This window comes from Macrotis lagotis, chromosome X (assembly GCF_037893015.1).
Source record: "Macrotis lagotis isolate mMagLag1 chromosome X, bilby.v1.9.chrom.fasta, whole genome shotgun sequence".
Lineage (NCBI taxonomy): Eukaryota > Metazoa > Chordata > Mammalia > Peramelemorphia > Peramelidae > Macrotis > Macrotis lagotis.
Genome location: NC_133666.1, coordinates 184,372,117 through 184,399,946, shown reverse-complemented (window position 1 = coordinate 184,399,946; position 27,830 = coordinate 184,372,117). Strand labels below are relative to the sequence as shown.

At 36.4% G+C, this 27,830-nt stretch overlaps 1 protein-coding gene and 1 long non-coding RNA gene across 2 annotated transcripts in view; one reads left to right on the top strand and one right to left on the bottom strand.

Moving 5' to 3' along the window:
* Window positions 1–10,266: 10,266 nt before the first annotated feature.
* On the bottom strand, window positions 10,267–17,947 carry LOC141502210 (uncharacterized). The gene is made up of 3 exons (XR_012472450.1): window positions 17,755–17,947; window positions 10,666–10,710; window positions 10,267–10,500 (listed from the first exon to the last, which is right to left on the bottom strand). It is a non-coding gene; the product is annotated as an uncharacterized LOC141502210 (long non-coding RNA).
* Window positions 17,948–21,429: 3,482 nt separating this feature from the next.
* The window catches only part of LOC141502440 (integrin alpha-M-like), a 64,412-nt gene continuing 58,011 nt past the window's right edge, over window positions 21,430–27,830 (top strand). The window contains exons 1-5 of the mRNA XM_074207187.1: window positions 21,430–21,542; window positions 21,684–21,789; window positions 22,536–22,639; window positions 23,010–23,080; window positions 23,216–23,330. Of these exons, the coding sequence (XP_074063288.1) occupies window positions 21,434–21,542; window positions 21,684–21,789; window positions 22,536–22,639; window positions 23,010–23,080; window positions 23,216–23,330 (505 nt within the window). The 5' untranslated portion in view covers window positions 21,430–21,433. The remainder of the gene's footprint in view (window positions 21,543–21,683; window positions 21,790–22,535; window positions 22,640–23,009; window positions 23,081–23,215; window positions 23,331–27,830) is intronic.

Here is a 27,830-nt window from a genome sequence, read left to right as displayed (position 1 = left end):
CTAATAGATTTTATTAAACAAATGCATGGATCCTCTTCTTCCCTTGATTCAAACCACTTATTTTCTTCAAGAAGATCAAGATTTGCCATGGTTTTGTCCTCTTGAGGACTAAAATATTTTAGTACATTCTCTGGTAGTTGAATGAAAGGAAATGTGTGAAATCTCTCTCTCAGTAATAAACTGCTTGACTTTTCTATTGTGTATGTATATTTGTGGGAATGTGTAAGTCTCTTGAGCTGGGGTGGCTGCAATTGGCAAAGCCCTCCTGGCAGCAAAAGAATTGTCTGTGATTCACCTAAATGTTCATGAGACTTCAAATGGCAGGTTAGCGCTTGGTCTTCCTCTTGGGGTTATGTGCATCTTTGGTTAGGGTAGGGTAAGGATGGGACAACCTCTCTTTTTTCTAAGTAGAAACAAAGAGGAATGAGTTATTTTTGTTCTCTTCACATGGGAGCATAGGCATCAAGAGGAAGCAAGGAAAGCCTTTGATGGAAAGGCTGAGATAGTAGTGCCAAAGCTGGCGAGGGATCTATGAACTCCTTAAGGTGAGAGGTGTTTGGTTTATTTTACATATCACCCTATACTTTGGCAGGAAGATGGGAATGGAACTAGAACTCAATTACAAGGGTGGGAAAAGTACAGTCTATAGTCCATGAAATGTGGTAGACCATGGCCAGGGAGACCATGGCCAACCTTACATGGACATGGTTGATGGGGAAAGGTTATCTTAATTATTGTGTATAGCAAAGTTCCACTTTTTCTCTGACACTAAGGAAGAAAGTGAATTTGAGGACTAAGTTTTCCTTTAAACCATCTTCATTATCAGGATTGAGGGGAGGAGGAAAACATCTACCAGGGTCTTTATAAATATTATCTCTTTTAATCACCCAAACGACCCTGTGAGTTAGGGGCTAATTGTTATTCCCATTTTGCAGTTAAGGAAACTGAGGCAGCTAGAGGTTAAGTGACTTGCCAAAGGTCACACAGATTGCAAGTAACTAAAGTCAGGCTTGAATTCAAGTCTTCTTGACTCCAGGCTCAGGGCTATATCCCCTGATGATGATATTTGTTCTTCATTCTCGAAGAAGACCATAACGTCAGGGAAGTGATGCCATGACAAGCACGTGAATTGGATTTAACTGAGGGAGGGCTGTTCTAAATCACCAGCCTCACTTGCTCCTCCAGAGCCATCTGGGTCCAGTGGCCAGATATGAATCAGAACAACTGGAGAGGACTCCAGATTCGAGGCAATCAAGGTTAAATGTGCGGGGGTCCAGCCTCTGAGGGGTCCTTGGAACCTGACAGGAGGGATAGAGTCGGCGAAACGAGTTGAGTCAACAGGGGGTAAAGGCAGGAGCAGGTTGGCTGACTGTCAGGTGCTTGGATTTATTTTTATAGTCTCAGAATCATGTATGCATCAAGCAAGCAAGCTAAGATCATTTCCTTGGTTACAAAAGTGTACAATTTTCATCATCAATCATATAATTCATGTGGTTACAAGTTTTAATCATGTGATTATAAGTTTAAGTAATAATCATATAGTTAATTGATTTTTTATCCCTACTCAGACCATGATGACCTCAACCTATCTGTTACCTTATTTATTACTACATTGTATAATAGTTAATTCATTTAAAGTTATTAATTAAGCAATTCTTTTAATGGAAATTTTTTTATATTTTCTGTGTAAGTAATGTTTTTCAATACACTTCCTTAACAATCTATAGTGAGGGTCTTTATGCTTGTCCACCCATCTGTTAACTCTTACAATAACCAATTTTTCTTTGAGGACTTGTGGGTAGAAACCACGGTTTCTGTGACTTTTTTATTCTTTCTCATGAAACTAAGGCTGCTAGAGTTCACATATAGGTCACCTGTACTAACTGTTTTCTCACCATCTTTTTCATATATTCCTGTGTATGATAAGGGGGAAAAACTATTAATTTCCCTGGAATTCTATCCGACCCATCTTGTATCTGTATTCCCTGTATATATTCTGACATCTCCTTGGAATTCACAGTGTTGGGTTTTCCAGAGATTTCATAATGTTGAAGCTTTTTGTATGCCTCAGGGAGAGGCAGTCCTGTTAAATTTGGACAGTTTACAATCTGTTTTATTCAAGGAATTTTTCTAAAATCCTTCCTTTATAGTCATTCCACTATTAGGGTGAGTAAATATTGCAATCAATAATAGACCTATAAATATTGGTATGCATGGAATCCCTACATATATATATATATTGAAGAAGGAAATGTTGTTCCATCAGGCAGTGTGACTGCCTTGAGTCTTCTTGCTTCGACTGTGTCAAACAGCTTAGAGACCCTGGCTCCCAACCAAATGACCTGCCCAAGGTCACATAGCTAGTAAGTGTCTGAGGTTAGATTCGAACTCCTGTCCTCTTGACTCCATTTTACCACCTGGCTGCCCTGCTGTATCCCCTGTACCACCTATATGTCTCTATTATTTAAAAGTATTTAATTCTTGGAGATGCAATGTGATTCTTACATGATGCCCAACTTTTAGATGATTTTCCTGTCTCTTTACTTTGAGGTTAGGGAATCAACACATGGATGAATGCAACAAGTTGTCTGATTCATTGTATTCCCTACCTGAGCTGACCAATTTCTTTACAATGTGGCTCTGTAGGGATTTGGTCTAAAGGCTTATCCAAGGGAGAGAGCCACACTGCAAGGAGAAGAAAAGTCCAACCAGCTCCCAGAATAATTCATCCCAGGCTCCCAAATACCTTATCTTTATAGATTTATCTATCCAACCACTAGTTGAGAACAGAACAGGTCAAGAAAGATCCAGTAACCTTCTGGATCTGGGGCCCAGACCAGGCAGACCTGGAGAATTCCTCTTTATATGAGAGGAAGGTTCATAGTTTCACTTAGGTGTCCTTGTTGAGTTCATTGACAAACCACTGCCAATAGCTTTGATCACTCACAGTGAGACACATTTCAACAGCAAACTATGGGATCTTCATTTCATACTGCTTACTTAAAAAAAAGTATGTAACAAATTCTACACATTATTTTCAAAACTGTCCTGCTTGTCTATGCTTTCTTCTGAGTTTCAAGCCCTCTTTCCTATTGTGTGAGGGTTTCCTTTGTGTAGTTCTGCAGAAGGAGATGGCACTAATTATAGTTTCTCATTGAATTTCTTGACTATTTTGTTGGAGCTTTGGGGTTCCTGGAATTGGAGTGAGGGAACTGAGTTGTCTTTCTCTAGTTAGAGCAAATGTATTTTTTAGTTTTTTACAAGGCAATGGGGTTAAGTGGCTTGGCCAAGGCCACACAGCTAGGTAATTATTAAGTGTGTGAGGCCCAATTTGAACTCAGGTACTCCTGAATCCAGAGCGGGTGCACTCTATCCACTGCACCACCTAGTCACTGAAGAGCAAATATTTTTAGTAAGAATTCCTCTTATTGTTTTCTAAAACGTCTGCATTTTGGCTTCAGACTACAATCACTCAACTGAAGATGTTGTCTTCTAATTCTAATACAAGGTCCTTTACACAGAGGAATATTTACTTCAGATGGTATAATCACAAACATACAAACTTATTCCCCTCCAAGATTTTTCCTCTTGTCCCACATGTTTCTGAGGAGGGGAAGAGAATTAAATTCATAGTTTAGAATACAGTCCCAGTACCAAGTCTGAAACCCCACTAGAATTTGAGAACCAGGCACCCTGGCTTCTCATGGTTTCCCTACCAAAATTGGTTTACTGAACCACCCCACCTGAAATCCTGGTTGCCAGATCACCATGGCTTAAATTCCTGGTACAGTGAGGATTATCTCCAACCTCCGAAACTGAGCACAAACAACTCAGAATAGAAACCAATATTATGAGACAAATGAGACGTGAGCAGAGGAAAACAAATTCCTCTTCTCTTACTGGTTCAGATTATGACATCCCTTGGATGAAGCAGGTAAAGTGGTAGAAAAGAGGATAGCTGAAAAGCTGATGGGGGGAGAATAAAAGATTTAATCTCACCAGTTTTAAACGCTCAAGAAATGAGTTAAAAGAGGCTAGGTCTACCCACTTGGTAGAGGACTTAGAGGGCTCCATATTAGCCCAGGGCTTGCCTAGAAAATCTTGGGTTACAAAAGTTTCCAATGATCTCTCATTATGAATATATATATGTATATGCATATATATATATATATATTGAACTCAACACAAATAATCACATTCTTATTTGCAAAAAATTGCAAAAAAAATCTTAAACAGACTATATGATACTGGAAACTTCTCTCCCCTACACACTATATACAACTTAAATTTTGAGGGTTTTTTAAGGGGGTTGGTCTAAATAAAACTTAACATGGTAATTCCAACACTGTCCTGCTTGTCTGTTCCCTTTTCTGAACTTTCTTCTGTTTTTTGAAATGATTTATTAACATTTTTCTTTCATTGAAATATAGCTGTCACTACATCTCACCCCATTCTCCCTTATAAAAAAATGAAAAATAAAAGTCCCCTCCCCCAAGAAATAAATATAATCATGAAAAAAATGATTGTTTTTAAAAATGTATGTCTCAAAAAACAAACAAAAAAAGGGGCAGCTAGGTGGCGCGGTGGATAAAGCACTGGCCCTGGAGTCAGGAGTACCTGGGTTCAAATCTGGTCTCAGACACTTAATAATTACCTAGCTGTGTGGCCTTGGGCAAGCCACTTAACCCTATTGCCTTGCAAAAAACCTAAAAAACAAACAAAAATGTATGTCTCATTCTTCATGTGGAATTCACCATCTCTATGTCAAGAGATAGAAACTGACTCCACCAAAAACCACCAGACTTTTGAAAATGTAACTGGTCATGCACTTGTAATTAAAAGTTGTTTTTCTCTACAATGCTCCAGAGAACTGCTCTTTTCTACCCCTTTACCTGCTGCTCCTGAATCAGTGAGAGAGGAGGGACTTGTTTTCCCCTGCTTACCTCTCTTTTCTCTGGTAGTATTGATTTCTGTTTTCTCTAGTTCTGCTCTCTTTGTTAATTGGACAATAATCTATTGGGTGAGAGTTGTAAGAATTTAAATAATTTACTAATAATTTCTTAATTGCAAAATCTAAATTTCTTAATCTGCATCCTTCTTAAGCTTCTGAAAGTCCATAACACTGTTGACCTCCTTCTCTTCCTAAGTACTAAAAGAGTAAGATACTCTCTTTCGATCTCTGTCTCTCTGATTTTCTCTCTCTATCTCTGTTTCTGTCTCTCTCTCTCTCTCTCTCTCTCTCTCTCTCTCTCTCTCTCTCTCTCTCTCTCCCCCCCTCCCCTGTTACTCTCTTTCAGAACACTATTATCTCTTGGTTTTCTTTATGAATTTCTTCTCATCTCTCCTTTGTTAGCTCTTCATCCAGGTAACACCAATTAACTGTATATGCCCCTTCCCAAGATTCTATTCTGGACTCTCTTTTCCATTTTCCCTTATACTAGGTGATCTCTTCAAGTTCCATAGATTCAATGATGAAGATTATTCTTAGATCTAAAATTTCAGCACAATCTGTCTCCAGAGCTCCAATTCCATACTACCAACTACCTATTGGACATTTTGAACTGGATGTCCCACAAGCAAGCAAGTAATTGGTGTTTATTTATGTCTACACTTTTTGACCCCATTTGGGGTTTTCTTAATAAAGACATTGGAGTGGTTTGCCATTTCCTTCTCTGGCTCATTTTAGAGGGAATTGTAAGAGGGTTAAGTGACTTGCACAGGGTCACACAGCTAGTGTCTGAGGTCAGATTTAAAGTCTGGACATTGATCTAGCTGCCCCAGATGTCCCATAGCAATCTCAAATTCAACATGTTTAAAATAGATCTTACTCTTCTTCTGAGTACTACATTCTTCCAGTTACCCATATTTACAACATCAACGACATTTTTAACTTCACTTTCCTTTGACCTACATATAAAATCACTTCCCAATTTTTGTTGCTTCGTTCTGTATTGTATTTCTTGGATACAACCCCTGACCCTCCATTCATATTTTCACCTTACTTAATCAAGCCCTTATAATTTCTCTCCTGGCCTGCAATCAATGACCTTCTAAAATCCCTGACTCAGCTCCCTCTTGTCAGTCGTTAAAATGATTTTCCTAAAAGGCAAGTCTAATTATGTCAGCTTCCTCCCCAATCCCATACATTTCCCCGCTTTGTAGCCAATACAAACACATGTATGATAGAGCCTTATGTGAAACTCTGTCTCCACCTCTGATCTTTTGCTGTCCTTCTTGCTTAAAATGCTCTCCTTCCTAAGCTGCGATACTTAAAATCTCTGTCTTTCTTCAAAACAACTCAGATACTGCCTTTTTTGGTTTTGTTTTGTGTTTTTGTTTTGTTTTTGTTTTGCAAGGCAATGGGTTTAAGTGACTTGCCCAAGGTCACACGATGAGTTAAGTGTCTGAATCTGGATTTGAACTCAGGTCCTCCTGACTCCTGGACTAGTACTCTAGTCACTGAACCACTCAACTGCCCCTTCAAATACTGCTGTTTATAGAAGGCTATGGCAGTCTTTTTTCTTATTTCTCCAATTATTGTGTATTTTATGTGTTTATAGATCTATTGTACCTTTCTTCTACCTCTTCCTCAGTAGACTCTAAATTTCTTGAAGTCAGGGAAAATATTTTAGTTATCTTTGTGATTCCCAATATTCAGCCCTGAGTCTCACACAGGACATTTAAGAAATATTTGTTGAATTAAAACTATTTCAATTACTTTCTACCCTATAATTGATAGAGAAAGAAATAGTCTCAGAAAGATGGTTAACTCAAGATTAAGTAGTTCTTGGTCTCATGAATTCAGAGCTATTTACACTATTCCATACTGACTTCAATATTTGTTTTGAACTGAGGGGAACATTTTAAAATATTTTCTGTTAAGAAGCTGAAAAATGAGATTCAAGTCTTGTGGAGTCATTCATTACATGAACATCACTTTATATAATTATTGTGGGAAGTGACCCAGAAAGTGTTTAGGGACCACATCCCATAGATAGGAACCTGTTTCAGCCAGTCTTTATCACACATAAATTTGGAGTCAAAGAAAGGAGTTTAAGATAATTGAATGACTGTGGGTGCAAAGGGGGATGCTTATAAAGAAAGATTTTGGACCTTAACTAGGTACCCCAGAGGCTAGGGAATTTTCCATATGCAAAGTTTTCAAGAATGAAGTTTGAGAGAAAGGGTCAGCATGTAAAGGGACCTTAGCGATAATGGTTCTGAGAAGACAGTCTTACTGAGGTCAGTTTACAAAAAATTTATGTTGTAATTTTTTGTCTGGAACCTCTTTCTTTCTTTCTTTCTTTTTGATTTTTGCAAGGCAATGTGGTTAAGTGACTTACCCAAGGTCACACAGCTAAGCAAGTATTAAATGTCTGAGGTCTGATTGAACTTAGGTCCCCCTGACTTCAGGGCCAGTGTTCTATCCACTTCAACACCTAGTTACCCCTGGAACCTCCTTCCACACAAAACTAGGTACTGTAATATCAGAGTTAACTCTTTCATTTCAAAGTTTAAATTAACAGTTAAGTTAACCCCATCATTTCCCCATTTGTTTAACTTTGGGAGTTAGTGGCAAAGACATGGATGTCTCATATCCCAGGGCTACTTCAAATTGAAAAATGGGCATAGAGCTATCCCTAAGGGCCCTGTTGGTCAAATACAGCAGGCCAGGTTCACTGTTTAGAAATTCCATGGCTCAAAATTGGTTTATTTCCCAGGGCTGGTGTACCTTGTCTAAACTAAACCAACAGGGAACCTAGAGAAGGGAAGTGGGTTTGTTGTCTCCATCTGCCTACCCATCTTCCTGTGGTGGGTGGGCTGTACTCTGACCTTTAGATAACAACCTTAAAAAAATAACTTCAAATAATTTAGATTTTCATAAGTGATAAAAATAGTTGTAGATATACTTAATTTTAGACAAAAGTGGAAAAATCCAGTCATAAAACAAGAAATGAAAAATAACATAACTGATTTAAAAACATTTTTCCCACTGATTTTTCTTTTAGTTTTTTCAGTCCATACTCTATAATATCCAAATTTTGAGAGCATAACTTATACAAAAGTTGACCAATTATACATTATAACCAATAATTATTTGAAACTTGAAACAAAATCCATTACTGATAAGGTGATGTTTTGTACAATTAAATAAATGCATGTCTAAATTTCCTTATAGGCATCTTGTCACCATTAGAATCATGATATATGTTGTTCACCTTTAAGAAAAACATTATATAAAATTATCAGGTATAAAGTACTTACTCTTAGTTGAAGAAACAATAACAGTTAATATATAAAATGTTTGCCTAGTGCTAAGCAGTTTACATTCACATGAAGAAAACAGAAATGAGGTAACCTCCTTAAGTCACACAGTTAATAAATTTCAATTTCATGAATATTCCCCATTTGTCTTATTTGGCATTAATATCTGGACTTATAGTAACCTGATTTCTAATATATTCCCCTTTTACAAACATGTGATAGATAAAAACAAAGTTTCACAAGCTGCTTTTCTGGCCCAAAGGGAATTTGCTCTCTTATTGTCAGGGTATGGCCAGCTCCCTGGTAATTACAATCAGAGAATAATCGAATGCCTTTTCTACAGAGCACATAACAGATCATTACAACATGATGGGAATACATTTTTCTTCATCTTTACCTTTATCACTAGAAATAATCCAATATTAAATCTCTACATTGACTCATACATTGACATACATCCTCAGATGATGTAAGCTTGTTTATAAATATATATGTAAATGTATGCACATATGTAAATATATGTGTACATATATACATTATATATATATATATATATATATATATATGGAGAGAGAGAAATACAGAAATATATTTTTGGATGAAACATCATTGTGTATTACATCCTATTTTTTTGTACAATGATTACTCAAAATAACCTTAAATGATTTTTCTTTCAAAATCTAGAAGTGTTCAAGTTTTTTAATTTCTTAATTTATTATCATTCTTATTTTCATCAGCCCAATTCTTAACTCCCAATGAAAGAATTTGTCCTTCCTAGTAATCATAACTGTTAAAAACCTGAACATTTTTTGATTTAATTAATTATATTCTCAGATTATCTTATGGAATAGTAGAGGGAACTTTCTTTGTATTCTTAATTTCCTTATTTAAAATACCAAATAGTACAATAAATTTTTCCTCATTTTGAACACCAAATTAGGAATTCAATGACACCTCAATCTATATTCCAAATGATAGTACACAGAAATCCCAAGTTTTGACATAAATGTTGTAGTTATATTTAGTACAAATGCTACACATATTAAACATTTCAGTTCACTGCCAGAAATTGCAAAAGTGTCAGTCTAATGTTAAGTTTTTAAATTACCCTAATCACTTTTAAGAACAGTATAGTACAAATCTCAGTTTAGTACAAATCTGGGTTACACTATCCCAGAAGAAATTCCATAGCTCTTCAATTGATTCATGATTCACAGCTTATCTATTGATTCATAGCTCTCTATACTCTTTTTACATAGATTTTAAAATAAATTTTCAAAATTTCCAAAATTAATCTTTTTACTTATATAAAGTCTAACCTCATATGCTCTGTTTACATAGTTTAACCATCTTCCATCAATTTTATATAGCTCACATATGTTCAAAAACCCAATCATCTCTATGCCTTTTAATTTTTCCTTGTAACTTTTCTTTATTATTATTATTTTTCCTAAGTCTTTCAAACCCATTACTCAGATTTTACAACTTGTATTTTCTTCTTAATATACTGTTTAACCATATTTCAGCCTGTATTCACTCCATTGAATATTTCCTTTTTCTTCTTTTAGTACATATTGTTCTTTAACAGATCTAATAACTTATTTAAAACCTTACTTTTACTTATAAAAACCATATTTCCAATACATTATTTTACTTATCACAGCACAATTTTTTCTCTTAATTTATTACAATTCAAAATTCTTTAGAGATACACATTATATATCCTTTGTAAATGTTTTTAATCTTACAGCTTACAAATCCAAAAATAGCAACAAAACTTATTTACTTTCTTAATCAAATGGTATGTAGCAAAACATTTCTTTAAGATTGAATCATAGAAAATTAATAAAAAGCTTATATAAATTACAGCAAGATACATTTGCATTAATCAGTGCTTGATATTAACTTGCATGATTTTAAAATAACAAATTCAATTACTTTTTACCTTTTCTCATTTTTTTTTAATGAGACAGACAAGCCTTGAAACTATTGATTCCCAGAATGGGGTGGGTCTTAGATTATACAGAAGTTGTACTATATTTTGAAGGAAAAAAAATAAGCTGTGAGAAGGGGAAAAGAAGATTGGGGGACATCCTCAACATCAGAGTCAAGCAAGGAATAAGGGGACAAACCTTCCTCCTTTCATGTTGGCAATTTCCATGTAAATTTTACCTGTTGATGTTGAGCCACTTTGTTGGGGATGAGGGGTGTAGAGGTAGGTGATCCTCCCATCTCCTAATAGAAAGAAAAAAGTAAGAATAAAATTGGGAGCAGGGGGATGGCCATCCACACTACAGAGAAACATATCACAGACACACATGTACATAGAAAGACATTTTACCAATGTTGAAAAAAAATTTGGCCGGCTTAGATTCTGGATTTTGACAATTATATACATACCTGTAGGTCTGGTAATTGTTCATGGTCCTCTAAATAGTGATGAGGCTAGACAAAAAGAATTAAAAAAATTGAACTAATGGTGTTTGGGATCTCAAATTCATTAAGAATGCATACCAAGAATAGCAGCTCCTTCAGTAGAGGAAGGTAGGTGTATTTCAATGTGGGGCATTTAAGGGGATGGTGGGTGATCTCTCTAAGTTTCTCAAAGTCCCCTTGGGGGATTGACCCAGTAGGGTAGTTGAGAATCTATAGACCAACTCAACCATAGTATCTGCAGACTCCTGGACTAGAGTCCAAAATACAGCAAGTAGAGTTAAGAATGATTCTATTTCCTTGAAAGAGAGCTCAAATTGCAACATTTTAGACAAACCAAAGTTCAGAGGCTGAGGGATGTTAAATCTAAACCAGGTTTTGGAATTCCCTGTTTCTGCCTAGTAGCCCATCCCTGGGATCCAGTGAAAAGGCGGAGGGGGGGGTGGTCCTAGAGAACTTTCAAGGCTCCTGATAAGGGTTGTTTTGCTGAGACAAAAGAAAAAAGCCAAGTTACCAAATTGCATTATAATTTAGAGACCCTTTCTTTTGGGTCATTTTGTCCCCCTTGTGTTCAGTTACCACCGGTGAAGAATCACAATTCGGAGACCCGGGAATGCAGGTGTAAAAGAAAATAGAGATTTATTAAAAGTAGTTACAACACAAAAGAAAATGATAGGAAAGTTAAGTAGAGATTAAGAAAAAGACCATGTGGATTGATAATTGAACTTGGCAGACCCACTGCCAAGGCTCAACAGGAATCTGGGAAGGTAAAAGAGAGTGAACACCCTCCCCAAATCTCCTTAAATTTTCCCTCAGGGTCCATGGAAGGGGTGATGACCAAGGAGTGACCCAAGTTCTGCATTGGAGATTTTGCCTTTTGGGGAGGGGTCTCTTATGGATGGTTTTAGACACATGACCTGGCTGCCCAGACCAAAAGAGAATGCAATCCAGATCAGATTGAAGGTCAGGCCCTGAGACCACGGCCTAAATTAGACTATAAAGGAAGAAATTCTCTTAACAATGCAAACAAAAGATTTACAAAATTTGTCTCCAACTGTCTCAACACTCCCTGTGCCCATGCTTCCCTGCAAGTGTTGTTACAAGGGGAGGATAAAGGTACCTTTGCTTGATCTCTCTCTCCAAATTTGCCCAATGATCCAGAAAAAGCCCAAAGGAAAAATCCTTGGGAGTTGAAGGTCCCATGCTCTTTGATCTTTCCCTGTTTCCCAGTGTCCCAGGAGAAGGGAAAGTGATAAGGAAAAAAATGATGCAACTTTGTAGAAGGTGTCCATTCTAACGAAGGCTCACTTGGTTTTGGTTGAGTCCACTTGCTAATCAGTTCCCTGAAACCAAAAGCAACTGCTGCCTATGAAAGATTGGGGCTTTCCAGGGACTCATTGCAGAGCAGGGAAGTGGGGGTCAGGGAAGAAGAGGAAAAAAATTAGGAGAAACCACCTACTTCCCTTTGACTGAAAGAGATTCCTAGGATTCACAAAGGGAATCCCACTTAGTTCCTGGGTTTCAGCACGAAGAAATATTGCAGGAAGGGACTAATAAAGGTTCTAGGGACCCACAATTCTGGATTGTGAGAGAACTGAGCAGACAGAAACCTGTTTCAGTCAGCCTTTATTATAAGTCAGCTTGTGGAGTCAAGGAAAAAAAAGGGATTTAAGATAGTTGACTAACCATGGAGGGAAAGAGGAATGCTTACAAAGAAAGATTTTGAACCTTAGCCAGGTATCCCAGAGGCTAGGGAATTTTCCATATGCAAAGTTTTCAAGGATGGACTCTGAGAAGAAGAGAGGGCAAGCAAGGAGACCTTAGAGATAATGGTGCAAAATTATGATCTGTCTGAGAAGACAGCCATACTGAGGTCAGTTTACAAAAACATGCTTATGGTAATTCTTTTCACACAAAGTGAGGTGCTATATCACCCCTTCATTTCAAAGTTCAAGTTAAGCACTTTAGTTGACCCCAACACAATACTATCAGTTATATTCCCCTAACACCCTCAAAATAGACCTGAACCCACTAACCTATTGTAAACCTCCAAGTTTTGACCACAAGGTAACTTCTATATTCTCTTTTTCATTTCCTTCTTTCTGACAAGGCAAAGAAAATCATGCATTTTTGTCTCACAACTTCTTATCTCTGGAGGGTTTTCCAAAGATTAGGGTTAGAATGTCTTGGGGGTAGAGCTGACCAACAGATGCACTGAACCACCTCCTTTGGGGTGGGGGAAGGAGTTAGAGATGGAAGAGAGGAAGAGGGCACTCAGAAGTCTTACATGGAAACAAATAACTGCTGAGAATTAAGTCTTGAGAGCCTATGAAAAGATCTGAACTGATCCTTTGATATCACACAGTGGAAACCCCAGCTCCAGGAAGGTCACAGAAAAGTCAATTGAGAGGTTGGTTCTGGGGATACTTTCTACATTATCGAAACCACTTTGTCCCCCTACCTTGGTTCGCAGTGGGTATAAGCACATCAGTTCCTTCTATGTTACTTTCTATTTAGGTTTTACTTACCCACTCTGAAATTCTGTGAGCCAGTGTTACTGTTAAGCAGTAAGTGTTTTATTTTTGAAGCTTACAGAAAGAGAAGAGACTGAGACAGCGAGAGAGAGAGAGAGAGAGAGAGAGAGAGAGAGAGAGAGAGAGAGAGAGAGAGAGAGAGAGAGAGAGAGAGAGAGAGAGAGAGAGAGAGACAGAGAGAGAGAGACAGAGAGAGAGACAGAGAGATACAGAGAGACAGAGAGACAGAGACAGAGACAGAGACAGGAAATAGGAGGCCATAGGTCAAGTAAATGATACTTTCACTAGTGTTATAGGAATTAGAGCAAGAAAGATAAGATTATGGGCTAGAATAGAGGGTCTCATGGAAGACAGACTTTTTCAGTCTTAATAGATGGGGATAGAGGGACAGAAACAGAGAGAGATAGATAAGGAGGAAGGCAGACAGACTCAGAAAGAGGCAGAGAGAGACAGAAAAATAAAGACAGAGAGAAAGTGAGACTAAAAAGACAGAAAAAAATCAAAGATAACTAAAGATAGAAATAGAGAACAAAAAAAGAGAACATTTCTTATTTTAGAGAGTAAAGGCTTAATCAGCAGAAGCTGTAAGGACAAAGTAGAAGAGAGGTATTAAATTGTACAGTCTTGGCATAGGAATTGCATTTCAAATATTCCTAAAAATAAATCACAAGTCAGGTGGAAGTGGTAGACACCAAGTTGTGAGTAAACTTAATCTTGTTTTTTTTTTTTAACCATTAGCTGCCTTTCTCAGGACTGGGTTTGAGAGAAAGGGTAAACCCTGAGGGAGGAGGCAGGTGAAGGAAAGTCAGGATTCCCATCACAGTGCAATACTCCACCCCTAGTAAACTTAATGACTTCACCCAGAGGAAAGAAGCCTCTACTCCCATCCATCCTGCTTCCCCAACCTTTTTGGCTATCAGATTGATCTTCCGAATTCACAACTCTTATTAAGCCATTCCTAAGTTCAAAAACCTTTTAATGAATCCCCCATTTTTCATAGAATAAATTCCAAATGCTTTAACCTGGCTTTTAAAGATCTCCATAATCTATCCCCAACCTCAAATTCTTCTCTGTTTTATACATTCCCCATGCATTAGTCAATCTGTTCTCACTTTGCTCATATGTCTTGTATCCTCTTACCTTTTTGCCTATACTCATGCTATTCTTAGAGGCATGATCATCCAATTCTCTTAAAGTTAACCTTATAACTAAATATCTGTTACATGTAAATTTCTTTCATATCTCTGTTTTATAAGCTTATTTTGCTCTTGTTCAAAAATAAAATAAGATTAAAAATAAGATTCTCTATGAATTTTATATATAGATATATAGATATATATATCTATATATAAAATTTCAAAAAAATCCAATGTAAAACTTTTACCAATGCCAGGATTACAGGCTACTCATATAATTTCTACTTCTTAAATAATAGATATTCCCTTTAAGAAACACTAGGTGGAAGAACACAGCTTTTCACAATTTCTCTGAGCCAAAAAACCTTGAGAGATATAACCTTGTTGGAAAGGTATTCTCCAGTTTTCTTATAACAAATCTTTACAAAGGTGATGGATGATACTTCAATTCATTCATTGCTTGTTATTGTAACACAATATTAAAGTTTCAAAAAATTGTCTGAATGTGTTCTTATACAAAGTTTACTATTTATACATAACACACTTCAATTTAATGTGTATTTCCTTTACTCTCTAAAACTCTGTAATACATAAAAATTTCTTGAGGCCAGATGATTCTAAAATCCCTTTTTATGATTACAAGATTTTCTTTATAGTTCTCTTAATAATCTTATACATTCCAAACATATTCAAACTTACCTTAACTTATTTTCCTTTTCAAAATATAAAAGTTTGCAAATCCTTCTTATCTGTATCAGTGCTATTCTAACTTCTCAGTGCTCTAACTTAAAAGAGCTTTCTATCCTCACTAACAAAACGATATTCTGGGAATTGGAGATTCCTCACATTTTGAGATATCAAGGTAGTATGCACTAATTATTTACCTTTGCTCCTTATCATTCCTTGCTCACCCCCCAAAAATATTTTTATTATATATATATATATATGTAATTATTTTTAACATGCTAATTAAGACCAATCCAAAAAAATTTTTTAGGACAATTTCAATTTCTTCTAGGTCCCTTATATGTATAATTTGCCAAATCAGTAATTAAAATTCTATTAGTCTATCAGGCCAGAAAAGAGACAATAGAAAATAAGAGAAAATAATAGAACCCTTTCTCCTACAAAAACAATATGATCTCAGGAAAATTTCCTTCTTTTGGTGCCAATCATGAGTTTTGGGAAAAAAAGATCTAATTTTGAAAAGAGAGAATGGAAAGATTGGCCAATCAGAACATAGAGAACAGCAGGCCTCAGAGACAGCTGAGAGCTTCTCTCTGCCTGTATTTTAAAGTAAACACTTATAGACACATAAACAGAGTCAGAGCATTTAGAACCAGAGAGGTTTCCGAAATCCAGGGAAACCTTACTCTGCTGTCACACTAGAGGGTCCCTTTAAACATTACACAAAGACAAAAAAAAACAAGATACCAGATAAACACACACACACACACACACACACACACACACACACACACACAAAAACACTCTGGCCAGAAAACAAAACAAACATCACCAAAGGTAACAAATCTTCCAAGAAAACAGAGGAAAAATGCAGAGAACGTTCCATTTTTCACAATATATTTTTCCATTCAAAGGTTTTGATATTTAACACTTCTTGATTTTAACTATAAATAACTATAACTTTTGAGAAAGCAAACAGTCGCTCAAAAATCCCTCAGCCTAATTGGAATATCCCCTGTCTCCCTTCGACTTAGAGTAAACCAAATAACATCTTTTTAAAGAAATAACCCTAAATCTTTTCTGGGAGGGGAGTCTTCTATTTTTAAATCCTCAATCATCCCATTATTTTCTGTAAAAATCAAATTATGTATTTCAAAATGAATCTGATTATCTTGTATTTTTGAAATTAAATAACATTTTTGTGAGTTTATTTAACACATACCTTTCTCATCTGTGAATATCCACTGTCACTTTTCTGTTTCTAAAACTTCAAATAAATTCCCTTTTTAACATTTTTTAAAATTTTATTTTATCAAGTCCTCATGAAACAATTTTCTCTCTCTTATCTAGTGCTTTTTCCTAATTCTTCTCTTAGTTAACTTCAAGATCTAGATAAGCAAGCCATGAGCAAACAAGCTGTCTGATCTCTCATACCCCTTTGAACTGCCTGTTGCAGTCTAGCAAGAAATTGTGCGAAATCTTCATTAGCTCCTTGTTTTATTTTTGTAAATAAAGTATTGCCTACTTCCTTTTCAGGCAATTTTAGCCATGCCTGTTCATGTGCCTGTAAACTATACCCAATTTGATTATCTATTCCTGCCCATGGACCAGTGCTAGAGAGCATTTCAAATGTTATTCTTAACCCTGCTGCTTCATTTATCTTAGCCTGACTAGTACAGTTCTCAAAAAAATTCAGTTTTCCATATTAAGTAATCTCCTGGCATAAGAGCAGTTTTTGTTATCATGGTCCAATCTTCTGGGGCTAATATTTGTCTAGCTAATATTTCTAACATAGTTAAAACATATGGGCTATTGTTTGTGGATGATTTTAATTCTTTAAATGTTTTAAAGTTTAAATTATCATATTCTCTCAAAACAACCCCTGGAATCTGGATCAGGTCTCTCAAACATGGGAAAAGAGAACAATAACTCTCTCATGTTCCATGGAATCTCCTCTCTTTTAACCACTGCTTTTTGAGTAGCATTTATATGCCCCTTCTCTCTATTAGTGTTGTCTCCTTTAGACCTTAAAGGAGCAGAAGGTGGGTTATTAAAGTTAGGAGGAAGTGGAGCTGGCTGGAGAGGGCGGCTGTGGATGGAAGCCCAGGAGCAGCAGCCCAGGAGGCAGCCTGAGGGGGTGGGGCCTAGTCTCCTGGAGACTTTCTGGTACAAGTTCCTAAAGCAGGAGCCAAGAGGAGGATTCTCCTGGGAAGGTACAGCCCCTGGGCTTTGGCCTCCACATCCTTCTTCCCACCCCAAGGCAGTTGTGGGTTGGGAGGTGGTGTTGGAGATAAAAGTCACCACTCATTTTTTATTCTTATCTTCCTAATGAATAGTTTGATCATCTACAACTTTTAATATACTCTGAGCCAAAAGAACATCTCCAGGTGGTCAGATTTTTAAAATATTCCACAATGAAAAGACTCCTATAGGAAATGCCTCTTGACCTTCCTGTTTAAAATGTTCGTTCATCTGTTTCCAGGTTTCCCATTTTTCAGTACTTAGTACTCCTTTTTCTGGAAACCAAGGACAACATTTTTGTACACATTTCAATAAATTCTTCCATTTGTTTTGTTGTTATTAACAAGTCTCTTTTTTTAACTATCTGCTTTAGCACTTTCAAATAATGTCCTCTCTCCTTAGACTGTCCTTTTTTAATGCTATCTGTTTTAGACTTGATGAAAAAAAAAATTATTTACCTTAATTGCCTGCTGTCCCTTTAAGAGCGCTCTTTTTTTTTTAATTGACGTGCAGGTGTCCAGACAGCCTCTTTCCTTTCAAGACTGATTCCCCTCCAGGTCCATCCTCCAGGTTCAGGCACCAGTTACCCTCGGTGAGGGTGTGGACGTTGACTTAGGGGAGTCAGGTGGAGCAGAAATGTACACACACGAAAGGACATGATGCAAAAATCTACTGGTTTTAATTTCAGAAACTCAGGTTTTTTATAACAAAAACTTATCTCAGGAATGACCGGTTAAAGGAGATCCAGTTTCACAATTTCCTGGGTAAATTTACGATATTTGTTCTTAGAAATCTGCATACTTCTCTATCAGAAGAGCCTTTTACAACCACCTCCAAAGCCACAGATTATCCCAGGTCAGGGTTCACTGGAGAGCTGACAAATGCATATAATGAACAAGAATACATACATATCTCTGATGGAAAAGGTCACCAAGGATATGTGTAAATCACTCCCAGGAGCTGGCCCTCAACAATCAATAATGCCTTTTCTTAATGACACAGTCATTTCTCAATATTCATCCAACTCAACAATGAACCATGCTTTGTGACCATGACAAAAGAAGGAGCAGCAACAAAACCCTAGCAAAGTCAAATAACAAATCAAAAAGATTTGATAGTATATGCAACCTTCTGCTTCCCAGAGTCCCTTACCTCCATGCTGAGCAGAGGGAAATGAATTTTTCATATATTTTCAAGGATCATGAGAAACTTGGTTATGAGAAATAATTTAATTTTGACCAACTTTAATATTATTATTATTTATCTTGCAATTCAGTTTTTCTCATCATGTACCACTTTTGGTGAGTCTTTCCAATTTTCTTTTCTTTTCTTTTTCTTTTTTTAGATTTTTCAAGGCAATGGGGTTAAGTGGCTTGCCCAAGGCCACACAGCTAGGTAATTATTAAGTGTCTGAGGTCGGATTTGAACCCAGGTACTCCTGACTCCAAGGCCAGTGCTCTATTCACTGCGCCACCTAGCCGCCCCGAGTCTTTCCAATTTTCTCTGAATTCTTCATATGCATTCATTCTTATAGCATAGTGATATTGTATTAAATTAATACAGAACAATTTGTTTAGCCATTCTCACACTGATAGACACCTACTTTGATCCAGGTTTTTCCCACCACAGAAAGTACTGCTATAATTTTTTAATGTGGGATTTTTCTGTCCTCTTGACGTATATGTTCAATAGTAAGCTTTCTGGTTCAAAGGACATGAATAGTTTGTACATCCTTTTCTAATCAGGAGAGTCTCAATTACTAAAAAAAAAAGTATATATTTTAATGAATGCTAAAAGATTTTTCTTTAGCTGATCATGTGTCTCTATTATTGGTTTAGAACATATAATCACCAGGGCAGCTAGTTGGCACAGTGGATAAAGCACCAACCCTGGTCAGGATGGACCCAAGTTCAAATCCAGCCTCAGACACTTAATAATTCCCTAGTTGTGTGACCTTGGGCAAGTCACTTAACCCTATTGCCTTGCCAAAGCCAGGAAGGAAGGAAGGAAGGAAGGAAGGAAGGAAGGAAGGAAGGAAGGAAGGAAGGAAGGAAATATAGTCACTAGCATTGTGATCCAGGAGCTATCTTACCATTTTGGAATGGAGGTGAGAGAGCAGCTCCATACTTATAAAGGTCATCCCATACCCTTAAAGGAATCAAGAAAATTCCTTTGAGAAACCATTGTAAATTTTAGCAGCATTCGTGTGAAAATGGTATAGCCATCTACTTTTCCCCTGTGAATAGATGTTATTCTTTGACAGAGGCTGAAGTATTAGAATCATCTTTCAAAATGCTATATTTTGATTAAGTCTAAAGACTTCTGGGATAGGAACTCACCATTTGACAAAAACTGCTAGGAAAACTGGAAAATAATGGCAGAAACTAGATATAGACAAACCTCTCATTCCCTACACAAAGATAAAGTCAAAAGGGGTACATAATTTAAACATAAAGATTGATACCATAAGTTAATCAGAAGAGCAAGGGATAGTTTACCTGTCAGATTTCTCTAACAAAGAAGAATTTATGAACAAAGAATAGATAGAGAACATTATGAAATGAAAAATGGATAATTATGGTTTCATTAAATTGTTAAGTTTCTGCACAAATAAAATCAATAAACAAGATTAGAAGGAAAGCAGAAAGTTAGGAAACAATTTTTATAGCCTGTATTTCTGATAAAGACCTCACTTCTCAAATAAATAGATAACTGACAAATTTATTAGAATACAAATCATTCTCCAATTTATAAATGGTCAAAGGATATGAACAGGCAGTTTTCAGATGAAGAAATTTAAGCTATCTATAATCATGAAAACATGCTCTATCACTACTAATGAGAGAAGTACAAACTAAAACAACTCTAAGGTACTATGCATACCTATCAGATTGGTTAATTTGACAGAAAAGGGATATGATGAATGTTGGAAGGGATGTGGGAAAACTGGGACACTAATGCACTATTAGTGGAGTTATGAACTCATCCAACCATTCTAGAGAACAACTTGGAACAATAACCAAAGAACAATAAAACTATGCATTTTTTTTGATCCAACATACCATTACTATGTCTATATCCCAAAGAAATAAAAAAAGGGTAAAGGGTCTATTTGTTAACTTTTTTATGGTGACAATTGAAAATTGAGATAAGCATCATTTGGGGAATGGCTGAAAAATATCTGTGTTGTATGAATCTGATGGAATATTATTGTTGTATGTCAGAATGATGATCACAATGATTTCAGAAAAATCTGGAATGACATGAGTTAATGCAAAGTGAAATGTACACAGGAACAGCAATACTGTAATGATGATCAACAGTGAAAGACAGCTCTGATCAAGACAGATTAATGATCCAAGACAATTCCAAAGGACACACTATAAAAAATACTATCAGTCTCCATAAAGAGAACTGATGAACTCTGAGTGAAGAATGAAGCATACTTTTTTTTACTTTATTTTATTGGTGTTTTCGTATATTTTGTTTCACAATATGACTAATATGAAAATAAACTTGCCAAACTTCACATGCATGAATATGATATTGCTTGCCTTTTCATAAGGTGGAGGAGAAGAGGGAGAGAGAGTTTTGAACTCAAAATTTTTTTTAATTTATGTTAATTTTTTTGCATGTAATTGGGAAATATTCAGTGAAGTAAATAAAAATATTTTATTTAAAAAAGGTGGAGAAAGGAAAGTTCTTGAGTCCTATTTCTTTTTAGATCTACTCACTTCCTTGCCTATTTTCTGTCCTGTTCTCATTGAAATTTTCAAGATAAAAATCACACTAAATCTATTGATCTTACCGTCTTTCCTATGACCACACAATGAGCAATCAGGTTTTTTTTTTCTTGAAATTTGTTTTTTATTTCTTTGTATTTTGTTTTTGTGTAGTATTGATAGTTCTACTCTCATTCATCCAAATTACTTCAATGCGTCTGGTGATGGTTGGCGACTCTGTATAAAAATAAACTATGAAAGACAAGAAGAAAATGGAGTCTAGGTGGAAACCAAAGTCAAGGCTGTTGAGTCAAGAGTTACAACGAATCAATTTCTTTCTTTTTATTCTCCTCCCTCTTCCTTCCTTAGCTACGAGTTTTCTGACCACTTCTTTTTTTTTTCTGTTGTTCCTCCAATGCTTTTATCTGTTTCCCAGCTGCTTCTTAGAAGTAGCTCTGAAACCTGGAGCATGATGATGGGGCAGATGCCAACCACGGCCCCAGGTGCCTTTTTCCTACTCATAGGTGAGTAAGACTTCTTCAGAATTGGAATAACAGACCTATTTCTGGAACAGAGTAAGGGTGGGAACCAGCAGGTTCTACTGGAGAAGTCTAGGGAGGGAACAAATTTTTCTCCAAATTGTCTCCTATTATTCCTCTCTCCAGGGCTGATTTCTTGTCATGGTTTCAATCTGGACACTGAGAGACCAACAGTCTTCCAGGAAAATGGAGCTGGGTTTGGTCAAAGTGTAGTCCAGTTTGAGCAAATTGGGTAAGACCTTCAGTAACCTTGTTGGTAAAATGGTTTTAACTAGTTGGGTTTAATGAATAGAGTCCTGGGACTGATATCAGGAAGATATCTTCCTGAGCTGAAATCTGACCTCAGATGCCTTCTAGCATAGTGACCCCCTGGCAAGTCACTTAACCCTGTTTGTCTCAGTTTTCTCATCTGTAAAATGATCTGGCAAACCACACCAGTTTCTTTACCAAGAAAATTCCAAATGGTGTCACAAAGAGTTAGACATGATCAAAAAAAAAAAATGAATGACCAATAAAAACAAAATAAAGAAATTGTAATAGATGACTTCTATTGATAGATAAAATAGATGACTCTAAGATTCTTTTCAATTCTAAATCAATAATCCTATAATTTGAAAGCTAAGAAGTCTGGTAAAAACTTTGTCTCTGCAACTTTACCTTTCCCTCCACTCCCCCCCACCCCTTGCCCTGGCCCTAGTTCCTCTCTGATCTCAAATGCATTCTCTACTTCTAACAGTTCAGGAGAAAAGTCACAATCTTTCCTCACTTAGAACTAAGAATTATAAAGGAATTAAAACAAAACTATAGGTTGCAATAATTCTTTCTTGCCTTCCCCTACTGGATTATGTGCCCCTCCCTTCCCCTTCCACATTCTTTCTAGAAAATCTAGCTTTCTCCTCCACTCTCTATCTCCCTCAAGTGGAAGGATTTTTGTATACCTTGTCCCCAGTGGTATTAGATTCAGGCTTCTTCTCACAGACTGGTGATTGGGGCGCCCCTGGAGAGCACATCAGTTAACCAAACAGGGAAACTCTACAAATGTGAATTTGGTTCTGGGACCTGTCTGACCATTCCCATTAATGGTGAGTAGCAGCCTGTGACCTAGGAACCCATCCTATATCCTTGCTATTTTCTCTAATCCAAGATTTTACACACCAAGGAACCCAGCTATCCTCCTCAGCCTCTGCTCTCCCTCACATAGTGAGCTCCTCTTCCAGAATTCAGGTTCCTTATTCCCTAGCATTTAACTCATCACTTTCCCAACCTTGATATACCCTTAACCACCTCCTCTCCAACACACACACACACACACACACACACACACACACACACACACACACACACACAAACATTACTTAGGACTGAGGCATCCTCCACTGTAGCTCTCAGCTTAGCCATGCACAGACTCAAATATTTGTCAATCCCCCCCAATGTATGTCTATGTCTCCCCAGTCCCCCCAGAGGCAGTAAACATGTCCCTAGGACTCACTCTGGCTACAGGAATAAACCCTTCACAGCTTTTGGTAAGTCAAACTGAATGATGGGAGAATAATGAATCTACAAAGCAAGGAAGAGTGGGGAGTTAGACAGTAAAAATGTTTTGATGTGTAAATGTTGATGTTTCTGAGAATTCCCCTCAAATTCCTTCTGTTCCCCAGGCCTGTGGACCTTTAGTGCATCGAACATGCAAGGAGAATGCATATATAAATGGCTTGTGTTTCATGTTGGATTCAAACCTGAAGCAAGAAGGTAATTTCCCAGCATCCCTACAAGGTAAGTCTCAGCTAACATGCCCAGAATCTTATGTGGAGGACATGAAAAGAGCAACCACAAGGTTGTTTGCCTGGTATTGATTCAGTCAATTTAGGGTTGTTGGATCATGCTGTCATGGACTTACTGTATTTAATATCCAATCTAATTTAATAACCACATCAGTGATAGATATAGGTTATTTTTTTTAGGATTTTGCAAGGCAAATGGGATTAAGTGGCTTGCCCAAGGCTACACAGATACAAGTGTCTGAGGCCGAATTTGAAGTCCTGACTCCAGGGCCAGTGCTCTATCCACTGTACCACCCAGCCACCCCAGTAGGTTATTTTCTAATGAAGGACATATGATTACCAGAATACTGAAATGTAATTAAACATAGCCCTAAAGAACATCAAACAACTCTGGATCAGGTCAACACCATTCCAGGCGATCCTTCCTGAGGTCCACAATGCCTTGAATCCCAGTCAGAACAAATATTTATTCATTCATTCATTACAATATCATTAAGTCCCATCTCTGCATTTCATATATGTATATATATATTCATTATTTCACTATTAAGTGCCTATTATGTTTCATATATAAGCACTGAGAGACAAAAGATAATTATGTCAAAGTCCTTATTCTCCTGGAATTTATGCATGTACAAATCTACCATATACCTGAATATACAAAGAGTCTGTGATTTTTATTATTGTAGGGCACTCCCACCTTGAAAATTCCTTTCACCAATGTGCCCATCTATAGCTTGGAGATCTATCCTAGGGGCTTACCTGAAGCACATAAAGATTAAATAACTTCCCAGTGTCGCATAGTTGGTAGAATCAAAGTAAGATTTGAACCCAAGTTTTTATGTCACACTACCTCTTTCTACTACAATTATAAATAATCAAAATATAGAATAAAAAAAGGATAAGGACACAAAAAGGATACAAAAGCATTGTTTCCTAGAAAGAAGGAGGGGAGTGTTAGCTGTGGAGAACAATAAGACTTCATGAAAGTTTTTTCCTAGAAGGGAAGCCATAATTTCAATAAAAGAAGATTGTGACAAATTATGGAAGGTCTTGAGTGCCAGCTCAAGCTATATGAACTTTACTTAGCAGCCAAAAGGTAGTCATTGAAAAGTTTTGAGTAGAAGAATGGCACAGGAAGATCTGTGCCTTAAAAAAGATTAATTTAATAGAGATGTGAAGGATGGATTGGAGGAAGGCTACTGGAATGCAGTTAATAGTTCTCAAACTTTTGTGTCTCAAAATTTTCTGAGTCTTTTAAACTCTGAAAAATGCTGAGGACTCTGAAGAGCTTTTGTTTATGTGGGTTTAGTTATCAATATTGATCATATTACAAATTTAAAATGATCAATTTTAAAATTTTATTTACTAAACTTTTAAAATGACAATAACAAACCCATTACATATTAACATAACATTTTTATAAAAATAACTAATTTCCACTAATTTTCCAACAACAAAAAATCATGGAAGTGGCATTGACTATTATTTTTTGCTAATCTCTTCAATATCTGGCTTACCAGAAGACAGATTCTACTCTCTGTTTCTATAGTCAATCTGTTGTAATATATAGTTTTGACTGAAATATATGAAGATGATCCAGACATACACACATGTATATCTATCTATCTATCTATCTATCTATCTATCTATCTATCTATCTATCTATCTATCTATCTATGTACATACATACATACATACATAAACAGGTAGGAGGTGCCATGGATAGAACTCAGGATTGGAAGCAAGAAGACTTGAGTTCAAATCAAACCTCAGACACTTAACAAGCTATGAGATTCTGAGCAAGTTATTTAACCTTTATTTGCCTCATTTCTCCATCTGAGAAGGAAAGCAGAATATCCTAGAGAAGGAAATATCCAATCATTCCAATTTTTTGTCAAGAAAATCCCATGATTGCAAAGAATTGCATATGACTGAATAACCAAAAAACAATATATATATATATGTATATATATATATATACACATACACATATATTAGTTTACATATTTATAATATATCACCCATATATTTGGAAAGGGAAAGAATATATTTTTGGCAGGGTAATTGGGTTAAATGACTTGTCCAAGGTCACACAGCTAGGTAATCATTAAGTATCTGAGGTCAGATTTGAACTCAGGCCCTCCTGACTCTAGGACCAGTGCTCTATCCACTGCATCACCTAGCTGCCCTAGAAATATTTTAATAGGCAAATAATACCTTAGAATTGTTATAAAAATAGTTTTGACCTTGCTAACTGGACATATGACTCCAGAGCTCCTTGAACCACAAAGGTCTAAGCAGGTGATAAGGAGAGCCCTATGTTAGCCATACACACCAAATACAGATCCATTTACATCAAGTTCTTTTTGTAGTAAAAAATTGGTAAAATAAGAAATGCCCAATAATTATCTAATAGCTAAGTAAATTGTGGTGCATGAATATAATGAAATATGATTGTAATGTAAGTTAAATTGAATACAAATAGGTTGTTGACCATGGAAATAAATGGCAAGAGAGAACATCTCAGATATATTTTGTAGATAGAAGCAATAGGATTTGATAAGGTCCTGGAGGTAAAGAAGAAGAAAAAAATCAAAGTTAACACAGAGTTTTCAAATAAGGAAGACAGGGTGATTGGTTTTGATTTGACAGAAATTGGGAAATCAGGAAGAGATTAAGTTTTGGGGAAAAAACTCAGTTTTGAGCATGATGAATCCATAATATCAGAGATTTCAAGCAGGTAGGTGCTAGAAATGTAAGTGTGAAAATGCTCTAGGGTAAGAACATAGGGGTTAGGTGCTATAATAGAGCACTGGGCCTGGCGTTAAGAAGAACCACCTTCCTGAGTTCAAATGTGATCTCAGACACTTTCTAGCTTGTATGATCCTGGGCTAGTCAATTAACCCTGTTTGTTTCAGTTTACTCATTTACAAAATGTACTGGAGAAGGAAATGGCAAATCATTCCAATATTCTTGCCAAGAAAACCCCAAATAAGGTCATTAAGAGTCAAATGTGACTGAACAAGATCAAGAACATAGATTTGATAGTCATAATGGTATTTGAAATCATGAAGATGATTTCAAAAAGATTGTGCCAATTTGTGTCAGCCAGGTTAAGGTATGTAGACTTTATTTGATGAAACTATAATGATTCACTGAAGAGTTTTGAATAGAAATATCAAATCAACAAGCATTTGTTAAGCTCCTACTGTATGCAAAGCATTATGCTAAGAGGCAGAGCAGAGGAATGCTATGATTAGATTTATACATATAATTCAGTCATTTCAGTTGTGTCTGACTCTTCATGATCTCATTTGGAGTTTCCTTGGCAAAGATCCTGGAATGATTTGCCATTTCCTTCTCCAGTACATTTTGCAGATGAGGAAACTGAAGTTAAGTGACTTAAGTTAAGAAACAGAGTTAAGTGACTTACCCAAGATCATATAAGCTAGCAAGTGTCTGAGTCAGATTTGAGCTCAGGAAGATGAGTTTTCCTGACTTGAGGCTTAGTCTTCTATCCACTGCACCATCTCTTTAACCATAAATTTAAATATATGGAAGATTAATTTGCTAACAGTATAAAGGTTGGATTGGAGGGAAACTAGAGACATTGCCATGAAAAGTCATGAGAAGACAAGAAAAAAAGAGAAAGAAGGAAACTTAATAAAGCACATGAAATAGAGTAAGAGATACTATAGAGGCTCTTAATCTTGGTCCATAAACTTGTTTTTGTAATAAAATTGGTTTCCTTATAGTCCTATATATTTTATTTTGTATCTTGGAAAATGTCAAAGGTACCATGATTCGAAATAGGTTAAAAACCCTTCCTATAGAAATGTAGGACAAAAGAGAAAGTGGAATAAGCATTTTGTGAGAGCATAACAAGTAGCATGAATATTACTCTGGTACCGATGAAATGTAAAAAGGCCTACAGGAAGGCCTCTAGAAATTGGGTAGCTCTTCTAGAGAGCATCTATAGGAGATCATGGGTCAAAAGGATACAGGATTATAAGCACAAAAGCCCTTGCCAAATGAATAGGTAGTCGTTGGATAGCAACAAACAAGAAGAAGCACAAACTATTAAGAAACGTATGAAAAACTCTTAATTACTAATAATAAGAGAAATGTAAATTAAAACAACTCTAAGTGTTCATCTTACATGTAGCAAGTTAGCTAAGATGGCAAAAGTTGGTATGTCAATTTTGGAAGGATGTGAAAAAATCAGAGCACAAGTGCTTTGTGATGGAGCTGTGAATTGATTCAAACATTCTGGAGGAAAATTTGCAGTTATCCTAAGAAAGTGACTAAAAATGTCCATATCCTTTGATCCAGAGATCTTGCTGATGGGCAAAGACACTAAACAGGCCAATGTGGTTTTAAAAAGCACACAGTAAGGGGTGGCTAGGTGGAGTAGTGAATAAAGCACCGGCCCTGGAGTCAAGAGTATCTGGATTCAAATCTGGCCTCAGACACTTAATAATTACCTAGC